Source organism: Bactrocera oleae, chromosome 4 (genome assembly GCF_042242935.1).
Source record: "Bactrocera oleae isolate idBacOlea1 chromosome 4, idBacOlea1, whole genome shotgun sequence".
Lineage (NCBI taxonomy): Eukaryota > Metazoa > Arthropoda > Insecta > Diptera > Tephritidae > Bactrocera > Bactrocera oleae.
This window is the reverse complement of record NC_091538.1, coordinates 22,109,503-22,129,362: the sequence shown is the minus strand read 5'-3', so window position 1 is coordinate 22,129,362 and position 19,860 is coordinate 22,109,503. Positions and strand designations below refer to the sequence as shown.

General features: G+C 32.4%; 1 protein-coding gene and 1 long non-coding RNA gene across 5 annotated transcripts in view; one reads left to right on the top strand and one right to left on the bottom strand.

Annotated features, from left to right (window-relative positions):
* The window catches only part of LOC118682134 (uncharacterized), a 17,898-nt gene extending 9,735 nt beyond the window's left edge, over positions 1-8,163 (top strand). The window contains exons 2-4 of one of the 3 annotated variants that reach the window (XR_004977802.2): positions 4,725-5,051; positions 7,391-7,553; positions 7,766-8,163. This is a non-coding gene — a long non-coding RNA (uncharacterized lncRNA). The remainder of the gene's footprint in view (positions 1-4,724; positions 5,052-7,390; positions 7,554-7,765) is intronic. The other 2 variants (XR_011395902.1, XR_011395901.1) reach the window with 2 other exon arrangements.
* The window catches only part of Klp54D (Kinesin-like protein at 54D), a 26,432-nt gene extending 6,572 nt beyond the window's left edge, over positions 1-19,860 (bottom strand). For both annotated transcript variants that reach the window (XM_036369150.2, XM_070107973.1), the window contains exons 1-4: positions 19,078-19,860; positions 7,746-7,917; positions 7,388-7,615; positions 4,712-4,852 (exon numbers count right to left, since the gene is read on the bottom strand). In XM_036369150.2, coding sequence (XP_036225043.2) covers positions 4,712-4,852; positions 7,388-7,615; positions 7,746-7,917; positions 19,078-19,376 — 840 coding nt within the window. In that variant the 5' untranslated portion in view covers positions 19,377-19,860. The remainder of the gene's footprint in view (positions 1-4,711; positions 4,853-7,387; positions 7,616-7,745; positions 7,918-19,077) is intronic.

The following is a 19,860-nucleotide window of genomic DNA, read 5'->3' as shown; positions in this document are numbered from 1 at the left end:
AAAGAACTCAGTTTGGGTGCAGCCATACATTATCTTATGAAGCTTGTCCTTATAAAATGTTATTGGTATTGAATAATCGTAACTCCAATCCATTGCGAATAAATGTATAAATGTTATCTTAATATATTTGCTTTAGTTAACATACATATGTATATGGTATATGTACTGTAAAATTAAGAATATTTGCGGGGTATGTAGTGGAATCAACATTTACATACAATTATTTCAACAAACCGAAGAACCTAAGTTGTCTTTTGCGAAAAATAACACTTTTAAAAGACTAACCCGCTGGGTAGAAGCTAAATAACTACTTTTACATACAAGCTTTCGAGCATGCGTGTGTGCACATGTAACCAATAAATGCAATACAATTTGTGCAGTCACTGACCACCGCGTCATCCGGTATTTACATTGACAATTTGCGTGAGACACTAGTGATTTATTTACGATAGCAAGGAGCGCAGTAAAACCATATTCCATTTGACTCATTTTGCATGACATTTAAAATTCAGTGTTTACTTTGGCGAATACACGCTTTGTCACTTCGATATGCAATCTAACTGTGGTGGGTAAAAGCAGCTTTGGTATCTGCATCATATATGCATATATATTTACATTAGAAGAGCACTACGAAGGAATATTCGGGAAATTAAAAAGTGAAAACACAACCATGCAGACTTGCACACATACAAGTATAAGTACATATGTATATATGTACAATATGTATAGAAAAATGTTGTGCGTTATTTCTAAATTTTTAAAATCCAGTTACTTATTCAACACTATTTCTAAGGAATCAGTGAATAGTTTTAATAACTTAACTGTTTATTGGAGCACCTAAAACTAAACGAGAAAGATTTAAATTTTACCACAAGTTGAAAGTGGCATCAATCGAATCACAGCCACGCCTAGTTCCTTTAGAAAGCAATTTTGAATCCTATCAGATTATTTTATCTTCAAATTGGTAACTCAACCGTCTAAGAAGATATTAAAATAAACCTCAGCTACTATGAACTATGAGTATTGATTGAATTTATACCAAATATATCGGTTCACAATTAGGCCCAACAATTTTGATTGAATTGAAATTTTTGTAGACAGTTGGAAATATTATATACAAACGCTGTTAGAAATTAAGTGATTATTAAGTTTTGGTTGCCCTTGAATCTTTTTTGCGAAATACAAAACTCCCGAGAAAAGATGCACTCTAAATCATCATAACTTGACACAATCGTTTCAGCAAAAAAATAATAATTAGTATTATATTTTAAACAAAAATTAAAAAATATTTTTATTTGATTTATAATATATATTATCTTCAAGGATTCATTTTCAAATACACAAATTTTAACTATCTAAAATGTAAACGCCATTCGCACTACAATTGCACTGTCGAAACTCAAGTATATGTCAGCTAAGAAGTAGTCTGATTCTTGGCAAAAATTAATCATTAAAGTGGTTAAACTAAACTTAATAGTGGAGGATAAACCTACTTTAATATTGTCGGGAATTTCTGTCACCACCAACTAATGCAGCAGTTTGAAAAATAATTGCCAACTTCGAAAACTAAAACGTCACAAAAAATGGCAAATGGCAGGGCCCTCTTTATAACGCTTTTATTAGCTTAATATGTATGTTTGTAACGTTTTTTTAGGGACACTGAAACTGGATGGCACTGTGACAAAATAATCAACAAATTGAAAGGCACTGCAAAAAAACAAAGAAAAATATCCATGCTGTAATTTGAATAACAAATTTACTCAAACCCATCCTCAAAAAAAGTGAAAACAACATGTGTGGCTAAATAATAAAAATGATTAAAAAAGCTAAACTAGGCGTTTTGAACCATTCAAACTAAGAAGTGAAAAATGTTATTAATATAAACTGGCAGCATTGACCGAAAAATACTTGTATTGTTAAAAAAGGCGTGGGATGCTTCGTACCATATTATTCGTACAAAGTACACTTGAAACCCATAGTAAACAAACGTTACAGCAAAAATAATTTACAGGCGATCTGGGGTCGGGAAAAAAGAAGGGAAGAGGCGTGGTTGAATTTTAAAGGGTTAGAAATGGTTTATCTCGATTTTCGGCAAAACCACGAGTCTTATAGAAAACCGTTATATGGCAATGTTGTAGGTAATGAAAAGATCTATAACTTTAGTACATAGATTGCAATATGGTAAATGAAGACATAAATCTGTAATTTGGTACAGGGGATTGCGGTAGCGAGGGGCACCTGTGGAAAACAAATTTTGAAAAAATTGGAGTGGCTTCGCCCTCTAAAAGGTTTAATGTACATACCTTCTAAATGACAATACTTGAATTCACTTAGAACAAATCCTTAAAGAGCCCTTACCGTTAGTGCGAAAATGGATGGAATCTGATTATAACCCCGCCCTCTTCCTATAAAACGGTTTTGTTAAAATGTAATAAAAGTGCGATAAATCAATAATTGAATTCTTCAGAGACATATTTTACACCCCAGATAATAACAAAAGGAGCCGGTGTAAAATTTGGACAATGGGCGTGGCGCCGCCAACATTTAGGGGAAAATCCATATCTCGGGACTTACACGACCGATTTCAATCAAATTCGGTAGGTAAAATTCTTCTGACATTCCTACAGTGAGAATATGGTCAAAATCAGACAAAAACCACGTCTACTACCCATATAACTAAATTTTAAAATTCATTCATCTTTCCTGTATATAAATGTAGAACCAAAAGATGTATCCGGATAACACTTTGCACCAATACTGCCCTCAAGGTATTTTGACAATCAAAAATTGTCGAAATCGGATCTTTTTAAAAATTCAGACGCCAAATATGTGGACCCCAATGCGTATAACTGACTTTTTACCGAAAATATCGGTCAATCTGTGAGATATATAATTCAAATTCAGGGAAAATGTTTTTTTGATAATAATATATCCTTGTATCCAAAATTGGTATAATCGGATCAATACTTCCCTTAGTCCCCATATACCTAATATAAAGATTTTCGAACTTCCAGTTGATATCGGCCAATATGAAACTTGCCTTAGGCCCCTTATAACTAATATTCACGATGTTGAAACGTCTGGCTGCAATGATTTTAGTATAATTTTCGCTGACAGGAAGTAAAGTATAGTAATAAAATTCAGTGAGTCTATGACCTCCAAAATAAGTTAATATGATACCTAATTTGATTGTGACCCATTCACCATTTCATCGAACAATGAAGTTAAATCTTTTCGCTACATTTTTATACTCTCGCAACCTGTTGCTACAGAGTATAATAGTTTTTAGTATTGCAGATGGGCGTAATCGGACCACTGCCACGCCCACAAAATGCCATTAATCAAAAATAAATAAATTTCCATAATATTAGGGTAGGGCATCTGCAGTTTAAAATGTGGGCGTGGTCCCGACCCCTAATAGATTTAATGAGCATATCTCCTAAGCCGCTAAAGCTACAATAACAAAATTCACTGAAAGCAAGCGTTTTTAGGACCTCTATCGACAGTGTGAAAATGGGTGGAACCAGGTTTTGTAAGCAATCATGTTTTTCTCCCCATATAACGGTACTATTAGAAACTACTAAAAGCGCGAAGTTTTATCTCTGGAATGGTATGAGATGACTTAATAGGAACCGCGTTCAAAATGAGACACTGGGTGTGGTACCGCCCATTTTTAGGTGAAAACCCATATCATGGGATCATTGTTGGATCATCATGGGAACATTTTTCTCATACTTCTATGTTATAGTGCGAGAATGGGCGAAATCGGATTACAACCACTCCTATTTCCCATATAACCACATTTTAAATTTCATCTGATTCTTTCACTTTCCACTATGCAAATCAAGCAACAATGATTGTTTCGGGGTAATCCTTTCACGAATAATGCGTTTAAAGTATGCCACCTTGTGACCAAAAATTGTCTAAATCGAACTAAAACTGTTCAAGCCCATAGTGTGCCTATAGTTGACTTCTTACCGAAAATATCAGTCAATGCGTAAGATATATAAGTGAAATTCATATAATAAAATTAATTAATTAAACTATCGATCATAGCATGTTTTTGTGTCAAAAATGGGTGGAATAGAGATCAATACTTCCTTTAATATATAATTTTGGCAACACCTGAAGTAATTTCCTTTAGAACTTCCTTACTTGTTTTTCCTATGAGTTTTAACCTACTATGAATTTCTTTCTTTTTTTATCATTTTCAAAGGTGTTAGTCTTGTATGTTTATTATTAAACAAAATGTTGATTGATTAAAAAAAAATGCCTTTTAAATCTTAAAAGTTAGCAATTATGATTTGAGATTTTATAGCAGAGGCATTAAAGTGAATTTTTTTTGTGAGCAATCATGTATTTCATTGGAATACTACGGAAGAAATTAAGACATTCCTTGCCTCGGGTTGCCAATGGAAAAGGCATACGATTATAAAAAGGTTTACATATGCCATCAAATTGTTTTTTTTTACGAAAGTTTAAAAAAATGATTTTGCATCATAAACAATTAAATATATCATTATACGTACAATATATACCACAGAAATCGTATGCATATAAAACTTTCTTCTTTAAGAAATTTAACTTTTACGATCTAATCGCTAAAAAACGTATTATTAATGTAAACATTTTTTTGGGATATAAATACTACGTTAAGTTTACATACAAATGTACGGCTGATATGTATTCTTTAAGATTAAGGAGCACTTACTCGTTCATTGTAGATTTCAAGAAAAGATGCTTTCAATACATGATTTACGTCCTTTCGATTTTTTATCAACTGGAAGAGGTACAAAAACGACCGGAAGATTAGACCATGTCGGGGATCGTTTGGATTCGGTTTGCCGCGAAACTGTAACAACAAAAAAACACTATAATTAAGATTCTTATTTATACGAATATTAACATATACTCGAAATAAAAACAGATAACTGATATAATTATTCGCGACCTCAACATGTTATAATAATTGCAGAAATAACTTTTTGTTGAAAAGTGAAGAGGAACCACAACACATAGAATTTCAAAAATTATATCTGCTGCACTAAAAGGTAAATAATTTATTATAATATGCTAATCAACCAAAAAAAATTTAAAAAGTGCGAACAATTAAAGTTAAATTTATATACACTGCAGTCGGTTCAATTAACAGCAATAGATTAATAGTGACAGGACTCCAGGGGACGAGTACATAAATTTCGTTTTTTGCATTAATTCCATCATGAACCCATTCTAAGACAAAAAAAAACAGAAAAGATGTTATTGCTAACTTTATTCTTCAAAATCAAAAGAAGCAGTTTAGTCAGAGTTCTGTTTTAAGTTAAATTTACAACGCTTTCTTACATCATGGGGCGAATGAAAATGGTATACTTCAACTTCAAGAAGTAACCTCCAAAATATCTACGAGTATATTGACTAAAGATTTCCATTGAGGGAATTATATATGTAGTTTTAGGTATGTCAAAATCAACGACAGTCGTAATCAAAATAATGGAAATAGTTGCGATTTTATTTTCGTAACAAGACAGTATAGATAAAAAATGTTCAACCCAGCGAAAAAATCGGGAAATCAATTCAGCGTGTTGCTATCATTAACCATTTTCTGCATGCAATGGAAACAAATGTCATCGGAATTTTTCTATTGTTAATTTAGTCACTTAATGATTGAATGAAATCAACATTCATCTTCGCGTGGATTTATTTCAAGTGATGAATACACCACAAAAAATTTACATCAAGGCTCCACCAAAACCGTTTATTTATTATTTTTTTTTTAATATGTGGGGAAAAAAGCTTGATCATAACTTCTCTTCTACTCATCAGACACTGAATAGATCACTTCGGTACGCGCTGTTGTTATTGTAGAGGTTATTTAACCCCTGTCTTTAGAAAGTTCAATCAAGAATTGTCATCGACTACATTTGAGGAGACGTCTTGAAAAAATGTTTCGATCAGACTATGGGAAAGGGGTGTTTGATGTGTTAGTTTGCACTGAATATAGAGAAATGATTAGTAGATTAGATTAGGTATATTGCATGCAGAACACATGGTTTGTATGTCGAGCTCAAATTTATATAAATTGGCGAGGGTTACTTTGTTTGTCTATAGAGCTTATCTTAAGAGCGTAAGAAGGCAATAAGTGCTTTGAATTCGAACTCACCACTAACGTGGAGAGAGTCACAGAAAGTGTTTTTTGTGATTTACCGTGTGAGATATGTTGCTTGCTAAATGCTTAATGTTTGTCAGACTATCGTAGGGAAGTCTTTTCGATATTCTTGCAAGGATGACATGATACGAAACTCTTTGATTCGAGAGAGAGCAGTCAAACCCCATATTTTTTCTAACAATTGTCAATCATGCCACTGTCGAAAGAAAATGGATTGGGTATTTTAAAAATAACTTTTGGGTATTTTGCATTTCGATAATATTTTTAGGTACTCGGTTTTCGAGTAGGCCTATATCACGCATATACATCCCTAAATACGTGTACTCATATTATTAAATTTTTAAAACATCATATAACATAAAAAAATTATATATAAAAAAAAAACTGTCACGATGAAACAATATAAGTCATAATACAATATCATGGTTTTATGATTAGAGTTTTAAATTAAATTAGCAAAAAAACTTTAGTTGCACGTTATTCAAAAGTATTGCATTTGTGTCGTTCCTTGAAATTTCGTTTCGCACTGCTTTTGTTAGCTATTTTTAGCGGGTTTATTTCTGGTATCCCGCCTTTCAAAATTCCCTAATCTTAATAAACAGGAAAAGAGAAAGACAGAAAAAGTAGGGGAAATAAGAGAGAGTCTTTTGTCCGAAGAGCGGTATTTAATTATCTGATAATTTTTTTGCAGGTTTGTACTTTCCGTAGTAAGGCGAGGGTAACATAACCTAAATATTCTTCACTACTGAGAAAAGGAAAGATATCAAAAGATATGATTCTCCTTCGCCACGTTAAAAAGGGGAGCACACTCCCACTTATTGTGTATTTTTAAAGTGTTTAACATCATATTGAGTACCTTGATGCGAAGTTTTGCTCCACGATGGTACAACGCCGATGTGGAGTTTCGCAGCCGCAGTCGCCAGAAACTCGCCTTTTAGCCTTGTGCGATAAAAAATGCAGGCTTTATGGGATGAAATAGGGACCTAGATGCTAGAGTTTCTAGGTTTGATCTGGCTAAGGCGTTAAGTTTGCTAGAAGTGTTGAGCAAGCTGCGAAATTAGGGTTACTGAAAAATGAAGCGAACACTATCACCAGCGATCGTCGTCGCTTTTAACGCTCTCCTCAGGTTCTATCGAAATCGTTTAAGCCGATAAGTAGTTCACATACCGTGTATATGGTTTATATATATTTGTAGTTCAGTTATAACCCGTATTTTCTTACCAGCTCAGGTGGACCAGTCAGCGTATGAGTTTTTCCGGATCCGGTTTGTCCATAACAAAACGCAGTACAGCTAAATCCTTCAATTGCCATGTCGATGATGCGTTTGATACCTGAATAATCTAAAATATCCTCCTGAGTCGCTCCGGGTTCAAATACAACATTATAAGTAAATACATGAACATTCTCTTGATTTCGTGACCTCTTGTTGTTTCTTTCACTGCTTTCGATCTGTAAATATATTTCAATAAACACTTGTTTATACATAAATGTATAGTATTTAGCTTCTGCATAATAATTTAATATATCCGTATTAATTTCTATAATTAAATAATTATATATATGCGTAATTAACTCATACAATAATTTGTCCATTTCCAGGGAACTGAAGAATCATGCCATATCTATCTCGTTTTTCTTTCTCATTAAGCGGTCGCACCCTGACCACAACGTTTATGTTGTCCTCCGGTGTTGAGGGTTCACTGCCAGTGGATTTCGAGGCCACTATTTCCAAGGTGTCCGCGCTACCAATTCTGCAAAATCAAAACAGACACATATGTAAATAATAATGTATTTGTGAAGTAAGAGTATGACTTCGTTGTAAATAATTGAGCGTTTATATATTTGGGGTAAGATTTTAGGCGTGAACTTGACTTACAACCTTGGTCAAACAATATTTCCTTGAACTTGCCGTCAAACATCGACTTCCATTGCGTTGACCGTATAAATACCTACATCCACACACACACATGTAAATAAAGTATGTATGAAAACATAGACGACAAGGACCTTTTATATACTGAGGTGGGTGTATAACTTTATATCGTATTTCAGCAAATGGGTTCGTGTAGTCACATGCACTATATAAATGTACGTGTGCATACAATGTGTACTAATATATACTAAATATGTATTAGTCAGCCGTATAAATTAGTCAAGTTAGAGCTAATGACACGCAAGCACCCCAATCCTGATCCGTTTATTACGTGATTGAGTTTGTTTATTATATGATTGTACTTGACACAAATATACATTCAGGAATAGTAAAGAAAATAATATCTATACTCTTGCAACATGCTGCTACAGAGTATAATAGTTTTGCTCACCTAACGGTTGTTTGTATCACTTAAAAATAATCGAGTTAGATATAGGGTTATGTGCATATAAATGATCAAGATGGCGATACATAATGAAACTTGGTGCACGTGTTCTTTGGCAAAAAAGTAAGGACGAGTTCGTAGATGATCATAATTGTTAAAATCTACTTAAAGCGCGATAAATCAACAACCAAATGTGCCAGAGATACATTCGGCAATATAATGGGCGGAATCGAACTATTTAACTAAATTCCATGTGATTCTTTCACTTTCCAGTACACAAATCTAGCACCAATGAATATATTTGGATAAAACTTTGCACAAATAGTGCCTTTGAGGAATCCTTGCACGTTGCAAGACTATAAAATGTTCGGTTAAAGCCGAAAGTAACACTTCCTTACTTGTTTATTAATGCGTTTTACTTTAATTATTATTTTAAGATTGATGTTAAAATTCTTGAATTGAAGTACTTTGATTTATTGCGTGCGTTGAAATATACGCACACGCATGTATGTATTTGTATGTACCTTATACTACATATACATAAGTATGTATATTTTGAAAAGAAAATTCATTAATTTATTAAATAAATGAGTCGTAGTAAATATTGACTTCATCACGACTTCGGTAAGTTACTAAGTGCTAAGGAACTTGTAAGAATAATTATTATATTATATATACTTATAGGTATAGTAAAAATAAATCCATTAGTTTTGCATGAAATTGAATGCTTTAATTATTTCTTTTCGTATCCAGCCTTCTTCAAATGGTTTCAAACGGTTTTTTGTGCAATGTTTAGGTCCTAGACAATCGTAATCGATGTTTGGACTCGGCGATTTCCATTATTTGGTCGATTTTTTTGCGATAAATGGTCTTCCAGAGAGAAAATGTACTAAATTGAACTTTTCACAAGAGGGAACATCGAAAAATACAACTTCGACTCATTTGAAATACACCACGCAATGATCGAAACAGGGAAAAGGCTATAAATAGACATAAAGAATGTTCTTAAATGAATTATGCGCATGCTGATTTAGATTTGTATATTACTAAAAAATCATAATTATAATAGGCAAAGGGTAACAATAAGATGATGGCCAAGCGGCCGCGGTTTCTTTTCTGCGGTGGCTCAGGTCGTAAGCGTGAAGGAGTTAAGCCATTCCGAATACAAACGCTTACGTTCGGGTACTGAAACTCATAAATCCTAATTTTTATTTTTATTTTACTTTATTATTTGACATTTTAGCTGATCGCAATTCAGTAACTTAAATAGCAAATTTTACTCCCTGAAATAATTAGAATATTTCAGCAATATGTTTGAGTATTTAGAATGTGATAATCACACATACATTCTTATATACACGTACGCTGATGCTTTCTTCTTCTTGCCCCGCACAAACAATGACTTTTGTCTGCACTGTTTGTTTTTTGCGAGAAGCAAGTTGAACGATCGCAAGCAAGGAGGGTCTGGGGTGCACTGCCACATAATTACATCAGATATATTTTTATTAATCAAATTTATTTTAAAAACGTTTAAATAAGTATGAATTTATGTGTATTTATATTTTTACGTAAATATTATAATATTGCGTAACTAAGCCCTAAGATATCAGTATTTTTCTATACAAATTAAGCAATATAACGTTGAAACCCATGATGGCACGCAATGGAAATAACGTCGAGTTCGCGCCGGAGACGGGAAAAAAATTTAGTTCTGACAAAACGTTGAAAAAAACCAAAGGACAACTTTGCCGACAAACATACATACATACGAGCTCGCATACATATTGACGCCGAATTTTGCGCATCGTGGCGGAGTTAACAAATTTTTTTTTGAATCGACAATTTTGCGACAATGTCGGTCGGCTATGTTGTCTCGTTTGTCCTTTTTGCAGTGCTTTGCTATTGGAATTTGACTTATGCTCTTTTAAAATACTACGACTACCGTTTGGACTGCATTTTAATAAGAGCGTTCTTATTAGGTAAAATGGGCTAAATCGAAAAACTATGAAATAATGATATTAAGTAAACATATAAAAGTACTATATGCAGTGTGCTTAGAATATATTAAAGTAATAAAGGATTTCATATAAATGGCAATTTTATTTAAATTTTATAATTTAATGCCATATATAGTGAATAATATGAAGTAAATTAAAATAATATTCCAAATCGCTAATAGACCATGTTGTCAATTCTCCTTTCTGAAGGGAGCGTAAGACAAATTCCTTCAATTTCTGATTTTTAGCATCATCGTGAGGAAGCAGCTTGTGGGCCACATAGAAATGCGTAAGTAGGATTTTCAGTGATACAAATTGTAAAATTGAAATTTTGCTGATTCTTCAATTTTACTGAAGCCATTCAAATTCTTTCATTCATTTCATTTCGCGCATTTGCGGTAGGAATTCCATATGAAACCAAATTTGATTGACCAGGCGCACAGAAAAAAGAGCGCGTACATATTTATAAACGATCGCCTTCGTTTTGTAGCATACGCCCGTTCCTTATAAATGAATTTGTTGTCGTTGTAATATGAAATACTTAGAAAATATGGTGCGAGTTTGCTCGAATCTTATTGTTCGTTGATGGTGCGTCTGCAATTTCTTTTGGCGCTTGCGCGAGTTTGATTTTTTTTACAAAAGGCATATTGAGTGACTTACATACATACACATGTACACATGTTTACATATATGCAAATATATTTAGAAATGTGAATGGAGGAAAGACAATTTAGGGAATATTCACATAAAAATTGATTATTTGAAACTAGTAAACGACAATAGCTGTAGTTTTATTCCTTTTTTAATTTTCATAAACCTTTTGTATTAAATTTATTTTAATTTAATTTTCAGTTTTTCCTCATTATATAAATGTTCTTCAAAATCTATTATTTCTTTTTGTTATTCTAATTTTCCCTAACACGCATGCCAAAGAACATCTGCGCATACATATACTTATTAGTTGTTCCTTTATAAGGTGGTGACAATTTACTTGGTTCCTTGTTTAAGTGGTGTAGTTTGTTGAGTTCGATTATCAGGAGGGAAGGTATCTTTTTTATGTAGTGAAATTGAACTTTCGAATTTGTGCATTTTCGATGTTCCCTTTTAATGGTTTACATTTTAGCACAGCTAACATTTTCGCCTTCTCTATTCATTAACATTCGCTGGCGCAAGCTTGCTCCAATCTTATTTGTCGATGATGGTGCGTCTGCGATTTTTTGTGTCGCTTGCGCCTATGTTTGATTTTTTTACAAAAGGCATATTGAGGGACATACAAGTTAACGCCACCGCTCACACATAGCACTTAACTGTAAAGTAAATAGTTTAATTGAAAAGTAACTCTAAGCAATAACAAAATATCTAAATATCTGCTTAGAGTGGTGTAGTTTGTTGAATTCGATTATCATGAGGTACCTTTTTGATATGGTGTAATTGAACTTTCGAATTTGCGCATTTTCCCTTTTAAAAGTTTACAGTTTAGCATAGCTAACATTTGCGCCTTCTCTATTTATTAACATGCTCTGATTTTACTTCATGTCAACTAAAATTATATTAAAGTCATCTTCAAATGATAAATGCTAAACTTAATATACCAGAAAATCGTAATTCAATTCATTAGGGATAAGAGGTTTGGACCAGGTCTAACCCAATTCTATAACCATATTAAGCGCTAAACCACATAATTTTTAAGAAAGCTTGTTCATTAATTTCATTATAATGTCACTCATTTTGACCAACCTAAACCGTTTAAAGTCAGGTGAAAAGTCGGAAATCAGTATATGGGGTATTTTGGGGGCAGGATTGCACTTACTTTTTACTTTGCTCAGGTATTCAACCCGTTTTTGACACAAGGATTATTATTATCAAAGAACCATTCTCCTCGAATTTCAATAACATATCTCTCAGATTAACCGATATTTCTGGCAAAAAGTCAATCATACCCACTTGGGTCCACATATTCGGTATGTGGGGGCTTGAACAGTTTTGTTCCGATTTTGACAATTTTTAGACGCGAAATTGCATACTTTATTTGTCCAAAGTTTTATCCCGACATATTCATTGGTGCTTGATTTGTATACTGAAAAGTGAAAAAATCAGATGGAATTATAGGTTTTTATTGTTTGGGTTTGTGGGCGTGGCAATGGTCCGGATACGCCCATCTGCAATACCAACCATCTTACGGTGCCAAGAAATATGTGTACCGAGATATATAAATTATTACTGCACAGACGGACGGACAGATAGACAGCCATCGAGATTTCAACTCGTCTTCTCATCCTAATCATTTACATATATATATATATATATATATGTACTATATATCTCGATTAGTTTTAGGTGATACAAACAACCGTTAGGGGATCAAAACTATTATACAAGTACCCTGTAGCAACATGTTGAAAGAGTATCAAAATGTAAAAATGAAAACTCCATTTCTGGTTTCTTTTATACAAATTATATAAGAGTACGAGAAAACCCACTTGCATAATTGTAATTGTCTTCAGCAACACTCGAACGAAATATCAATGAAAAATCGGGTCTGTTAAAAAATTGCAGTCCTTGCTACCAAGTGCCGTAGTTTAACGATAGTAGCGGAAATTGTCGTCTTATCCGGGATCTTTTTTTTAGTTATGTGAAGAAGTGGATAAAAATTGCAGTAAGGGAGAAATTTAATTGAAAATAAACACTTTAGCCGCAGTGAGTGACATAGACGAAACGTTCTCATTTTTCTGTATCATGATTCGCATTATCATGATATGAAAGAAGATGAACTCAACGCAGCTGTAAAATATTTTTGATTGAAAGTCTATGTATGGTATGAACTGATTTATGCATTATTGATTTTCAAAATCGTACAAAAGAAATGTGTTCTACCCAACATTAACAAGAAAGTAAATTTAATTAAAGGAGCAATAAGTCAATTACTAAATGCGTCAGATACATTCAATTTTTCATCCAGGGTGGCAAAAACGAGCTTTATAGGAGCCAATGTCAAATTTAAACGATGGTAGTGGCAGAACCCACATTTCAATAAGACTTATCTTAATAAAATTGAGAGATCGTGTTTTTCTAATAACGGTGCATATTTGTGCCTAAAGTGGATAATCGGATAAAAGCTTTCCCTAGACCATTTAACTAACAAAACTTATGCACCTGAAGGTATTTCCCAGCTTTGACCGTGGCAAGTGGCAAGAGTATGAAATGTTCGGTTACATCCGAACTTATCTCTTCCTTACTTGTTAAACTTATGTATTAAATAATTTAAAAAATTTTATATTATTTTAATACCCGCCTTGTTGAGAATGGTCTCAAAGATCCGATTGGTACCGATTCGTACAATTTTCTAATATAATTTTAGGAAATTGATGATCAAGCATTTTTTACCTTCAACGAATTCCTCGTTAGTGAAATACTGTCGGCCAGACTCGAAAACTTTACGAGCCAATCATCCCCACACCTTTTATATTACATTAAAGTGAGGTGAGTGAGCGCCCACTGCATTGTGTTCGTGTTGTCCTTTAATCTCAGACTTTATCGTGTTGCGCAAAGTAAACAAACAAGACCATTTGCTCCGGTGCAAAATATAATCGTGTGCCTTTTCGGAGAAGTGGTTGTTTCCTTTTGTTTTAATAGTTTCAAATATAGAGAATTCTTTAGCACCCTTTGAATAACCTTGGCGATCGATTTATGAGAGTTAAATGCTTTTCTCGAAATTGCTCTCTTGCTAATATCGGAAATCACATTGTTACCACCTTTATTATTCCGACCGTACTTCGACTTATTATGAAAGAAATTGTATATAAATTTTCAACTTCTGACAACTTTTTTTGATAATTCAATAATTGAGCTCTTAAGCAATACACTAAATTTGGTGTTAAACGTGTTCAATCTCCGAAGATAAATGCAAGTCTAATTACATGTGCTTACCTGATGACCCAAATAGAGCACACTTTTCGACTAAAAGGAACAGTGATTGTTCACACAAAGATGACAAAATTAATACCAAAACCACTAAAGTAGCAGCAAGTTAATAACAAAAAAATCATGTAGGTGCGACCTGATTACGCGCAGTGTATATACTTCATAAGGCCTCAGACATTTGCTTTTGGGTTTTACAAACATCGTGGCAAACTTAATATACCCTATTCAGGGTATAATATAGGAAATTGTATTAAACTTTTTCAATGAAAGATCAGCTTAATGTACATATAAATGTATAATGCTTATTAAGTCATATTGCAGCTGGCATAGGGCTACATTTCATTATACAAAAACTTTGCAGCTTTTCCACTGAACGAGAATTGTATTTAATCTGTTGAATAGTTTATTAAAGTTAGTATACATAACGTCAGCAGGCGTTATATCTCTACATTTCTGCTGATAACTGTATTCATTCCAAAATATTTACCACTTAATTCGGTTTTCTATATTCAATTTGAAATAAAGGATTTATATCTCTGAGCAAAAATCCAAGAGTATCTATAGAGAAAATACTGGAAACATCGAATATAAGCTGAATCGTTGAAACTAGAATAATTGCAATACTTAAAGAAGAAAAGACGAATAATGAAATATTTCTTCATAGAATAAATGTAAAAAGGTATTTCGCGGCTTAAGTTTATGTCTGCGCCAACCTCTAATAGCCATAAAACCTAAGAAACATATGAAATTGCTTGCGTTTCCACACTTAAAAAATTATCATTTATTAATATTCATTACTGTCTTCCTAACTTCTCATTTACAAATTTTTTCGACAACACATTCAGATAGAGTTTAGTTGGCAGAATTACATAAGAATTATGTTTGATTTCGATATTCAGTATACCGTATATATAATTTATTCTGTACAAATGCGTCATGCTAAAAACACATTCGAAAATACCTTCTAAAATTTAATTAAATATTCAATAGTATTGTTATTTAGTTTCTTTTCGGCAAAATGTTGTTGATTTTGTCTCTTCTATTAAATTATTATGTTATTTTTATAATTCTGATAAGAGTAACAGGAGCTGTAAATAATTTTTTTATCTTCCATATGAACCCAAATGAATTGTAAAATGGTTCAATTGAGATATTATTTAAAGGAAACTAAAATAAACATTGCAATTGTAAAAAGTTATATAATATTTTTATCATTTGTAACATTTGTAACTAATACATTTAATTAAAAGTTACTTGTAATAAATTAAACACTTTGGAGTATTTTGTACTTAGGTATTTCTTTGTTCGATGAGAAAAAAAAATATATATATATAATAACAACGCATTTTCTTATAATTAAATGTAATTATAAAGTATCCTTTCATTGTTTATAAAAAGAGTTTTGTAAAATTTTTGTGCAATCACATTTCAAAGCAGACATTTATGTTATATAATACTTATGAAACGTATGATACATACACGGCACTTTTTACAACCAATTATTTGATGTCAAAAGCACGTAGAGGTGTTAAGAAAACAAATAATTCCAGGATTCATTAACGTGGTTCATTAACGTGGTTCATTAACCTTAGGCTTAGTTAGCTATTATTTATTTAACAAACACATTAACGCTTTTAGTTTGTTTATATAAATATACATAAAGATTTCTCTGCAGAAAATCAAACAAGTTACAAATTATTGAGGAAATATCTGCTTAAGAGTAGTACTAGTTCTCGATCTATCTCAACGCAAATGACCCATTCTTCACCAGTTTCAATTTCGTTTGTTGCAGGTTTCCAAATACAAGAGTGGAGAACATTTTCAAGAATACATATATATAAATGCGTTAGCACAAGGAAGGTTATATCTGTCCCTTCATTTAAATTTATATTGAATTTCTGAACTAATAAATACTGCCAGAGAAGCAGAGAGCGGAATTAACAAGAATACAAGTACGTATAACTCAAGAACGGCTAAACTGATTTGGCTAAAAAACAATCCACATTACCCCAAAGTAATTTTGTGCTACGCCCTGTATTCGAAGAATTAAAGTGTTCCTCCAGCGTCCAATGCTTCAAAAAGCCTTTAAAAGAGATGGCCAATAAAGTTAATATATATGTATTTGTATATTTTTTCTCTATTCAATTTAAAACAGAGGTAAAACATTTAATAAATGGATATGAGAATGTGCTTTAATTTTGCAAAATCAATTTGTCTATACCTTAACGATTATTTACTGTCAAAATTATATTTAAATAGGTATTTACATATTAAATAAATACCAATTAATTTGACGGTAAGCAACGAAGGTATAAGCAAAAGAGTTGTACAATTTCATGGTAACTAAGCTCATTAATTTATATTTGCTCGTACATACATATACATTTATCTTATTCTAGCAAAGCCAGAACTTGATCTTTTAATCGAATAGGATTTAATCGACTCATGTACATATTTGTCAATATCTAATCGGTGATAGCGGATTTTTATACCGTTTATTTTAAGTATTAGTTAGACATTCACATTCACATAATTCTAACTAAGTAATTGATTTCAGTAAAGTATTGAGAACAGCTTTCATATCCAATTACTGGAACAAAGTTGCAAACAATTAAAGGACTAACATTTTCCAATGTTCAGCTTAAGTTTGAGAATAGAAAGGAAATGTTATGATGCCGCTCTTGTATTGTAGGACCGAAGGCGCTTATGAAATATGATTACAGTAGCAACTAACTTCAGTTTATAAGTTTTGATTAACCTTCTTTGCTTTCACTTCTGTTAATAACTTGTTTATATAATTTTATATAGAATACTTAAAGAGGGCATATGAAATGTTTCAATGTTTTTCAATGTAGATATTGCAAACCTTGCAAACGTATCCTTTGACTAATTTCGATCATGCGAAGAAGTAGTAATTTGAATATCTACACATTCATTTCTATGGAACATATTATGTACATGCTTGGTGATTGATTAATTTTTGAGTTTGGTCAGGAGTCGTTAAATTAAGTGTAATAAAACACTAACTATTCACACCATAAACAATTTCAAATAATTTACTCGCTACATGTACATTTGCACACATATATATAAACATGCACATACACATTTATGCGCGTTAGTTAAAAGTTAATAGAACCAGTACAAGGTGGTTAAGGGAGTTGATGTTGGGATTGAAGTAAAATAAAGTGTCAGACGTTGTGCTTTTAGAAGTAGGACCAATAAGCTGGAATAGTGAGAAGACAAATATTGTTTAAGTTATTAGTTGTAGTTTGTACCTTTCACCCCTAGCCCATAATTTTTCGAAATACAATCGATTTTACAATTACAGAAAATAACTCCTCACGGCTCATAAAAATTACTGATGGCTTGTTGTAACAATGCTATGCAAATGAACTCAATTCTAACCGACTTAGGAATTTGAATCGTTAATGATTTTTCTACTCATATACTAGAATGTGGATACGTATGTTTTGAGCAAATTAACCTAAATTACTTAAATATGTTTTTATTAAGAAAAATACATTGTAGACATAGATTTTTATTTTCTTATACTTAACATGTTAAGAATTCCAAGCTACAGTTATCCAAGATATATTTACTCTTTTAGTATGCTTACTTCCATTACTTGACTACATGGTAGATGAAATAGTATTATAAGAGTTCAATTCTAAAGTACTAACATATACCAAATTAAAAAATCGCATTTGAAAGTGAAGAGCAACAGTTTAAAAATTCCTAACTGAAATTAATAAAAATTAATACAATATTTTTTATACAAGTATCATGCAGCTGAATTAAGATTCACGTGATTTAATAGCTATAATCCTCTTATGCACCATATTATTCAATATACGGATCGGGAATATCCCTTACTTAAGCAGATACATATGTATAGTCGAATCGTCAAACCATAAAACAGGAAACATTATTGATTTTAAAAAACACCTGAATTGAAGTGTGAAATATCTGGAAAACAATCTGTCCATAACCGACCAGTTTTATCCTTACTTGACCTAATTATTTTTTGGAAAATAAGAAGCATAGGTATACCCACGAAACTTTGTAAACATTTGTAAAAAAAACCACTATGTCCAAATGTCTAATAATAAATATACATGTATGTATGATTACTGCCACCTTCACGCATAGGACCATATTATAGATCTATCTACTGTTATCTAAACTTTAAATTTGATCAAGGCCTGTAGAACAATGAATTTTTAGTATATCCTGATCAATAGCTTAATTATATGAAAAATTAAGCAAAATATGAAATTGTCTTTATAATAGATTTTTTAAAAAAAATTACCTGTGGTACCCCTACAAAAAAAGTCTTTTTAATTTTTAACAACTCACAATAAGTAGAGTGTGTCGCCGCTACAAATCAGCTTTTATACTTGTTTTCATAAAAAGTAAAACGCCATTACATTTTAATATTTTGCTATGCGGACACATCTTTATTTAGGGACTTTAAAAGTATGTGTCTTTGTCTTAAATCGTGACGTAGTGGATTTCTATATTGATTACAGTGGGAAGCAGCAGCTTATTATGAAATTATTTATTCTGATCAAACAGTTTATGCTTCTTAAGTAATGAAATGTGTCAATACTGCCTTACTGTATTTTAAACACATAAATTTCAATAAACCGTATAATATGTATAGTGTACTCACTCGTTTTCCCTGGAACGTAAAAAGACTGGGGTGTTTCTTGAGCCCACACTACCTGAATTATCGGATGACTTTTGAGGAGTGACTCTTTGCATTCCATGAGTGAGACTTCGAGAACGCGGCATGCTCCCCGGTGTACTGCGTGTCTGAATGGACGTAACACTTTTGTCCACATATCGTGTACGCGAATTCGGCAGGCGACTTCGACGACCGTTAGATCCGGACGCGCTACCGGCGGCGCTTTCATTACTGCTTCCGCCACTGTTATTCAAATGGGGCACACTAGATGCTCGTGTAACCATACTTCTTAAATTTTTCAAAGAATTGTAAGAAGTTATTCTTAATTTGGTAATAATGTTGAATTATTTAGATACGCATTAATTAATATACATATACTCGTATACATATTTAATCGATTTCTATAAGGTCTCAAATACTTTCACTTTCTATTGCCTCAATATGATGGTGAAATCAGGCGCCATAATTCCTTCTCACTCCATTTAAACTAATTTATTTCATTTAAATACATTCATACAATTAAACTGGTACAAATTACAAATTTTTCATTTGCATTCTGAGTTGAGTGACTTTTAAATTTTTATACGTTATTAAACACCAGAATCACCGTAATTTATTCGAGCAAAATCAACAACGGGGTGGAAAAAGTTTCTTTGTATATGAACATAAGCAATACTATAGCTGTTTAAGTATGAGTTGTGGTCGAGCGTTGCTCATTTGTACTACAAACTAGCGGTAGTTTGTCAACTTTTAGTGTTTGTGCTCCGA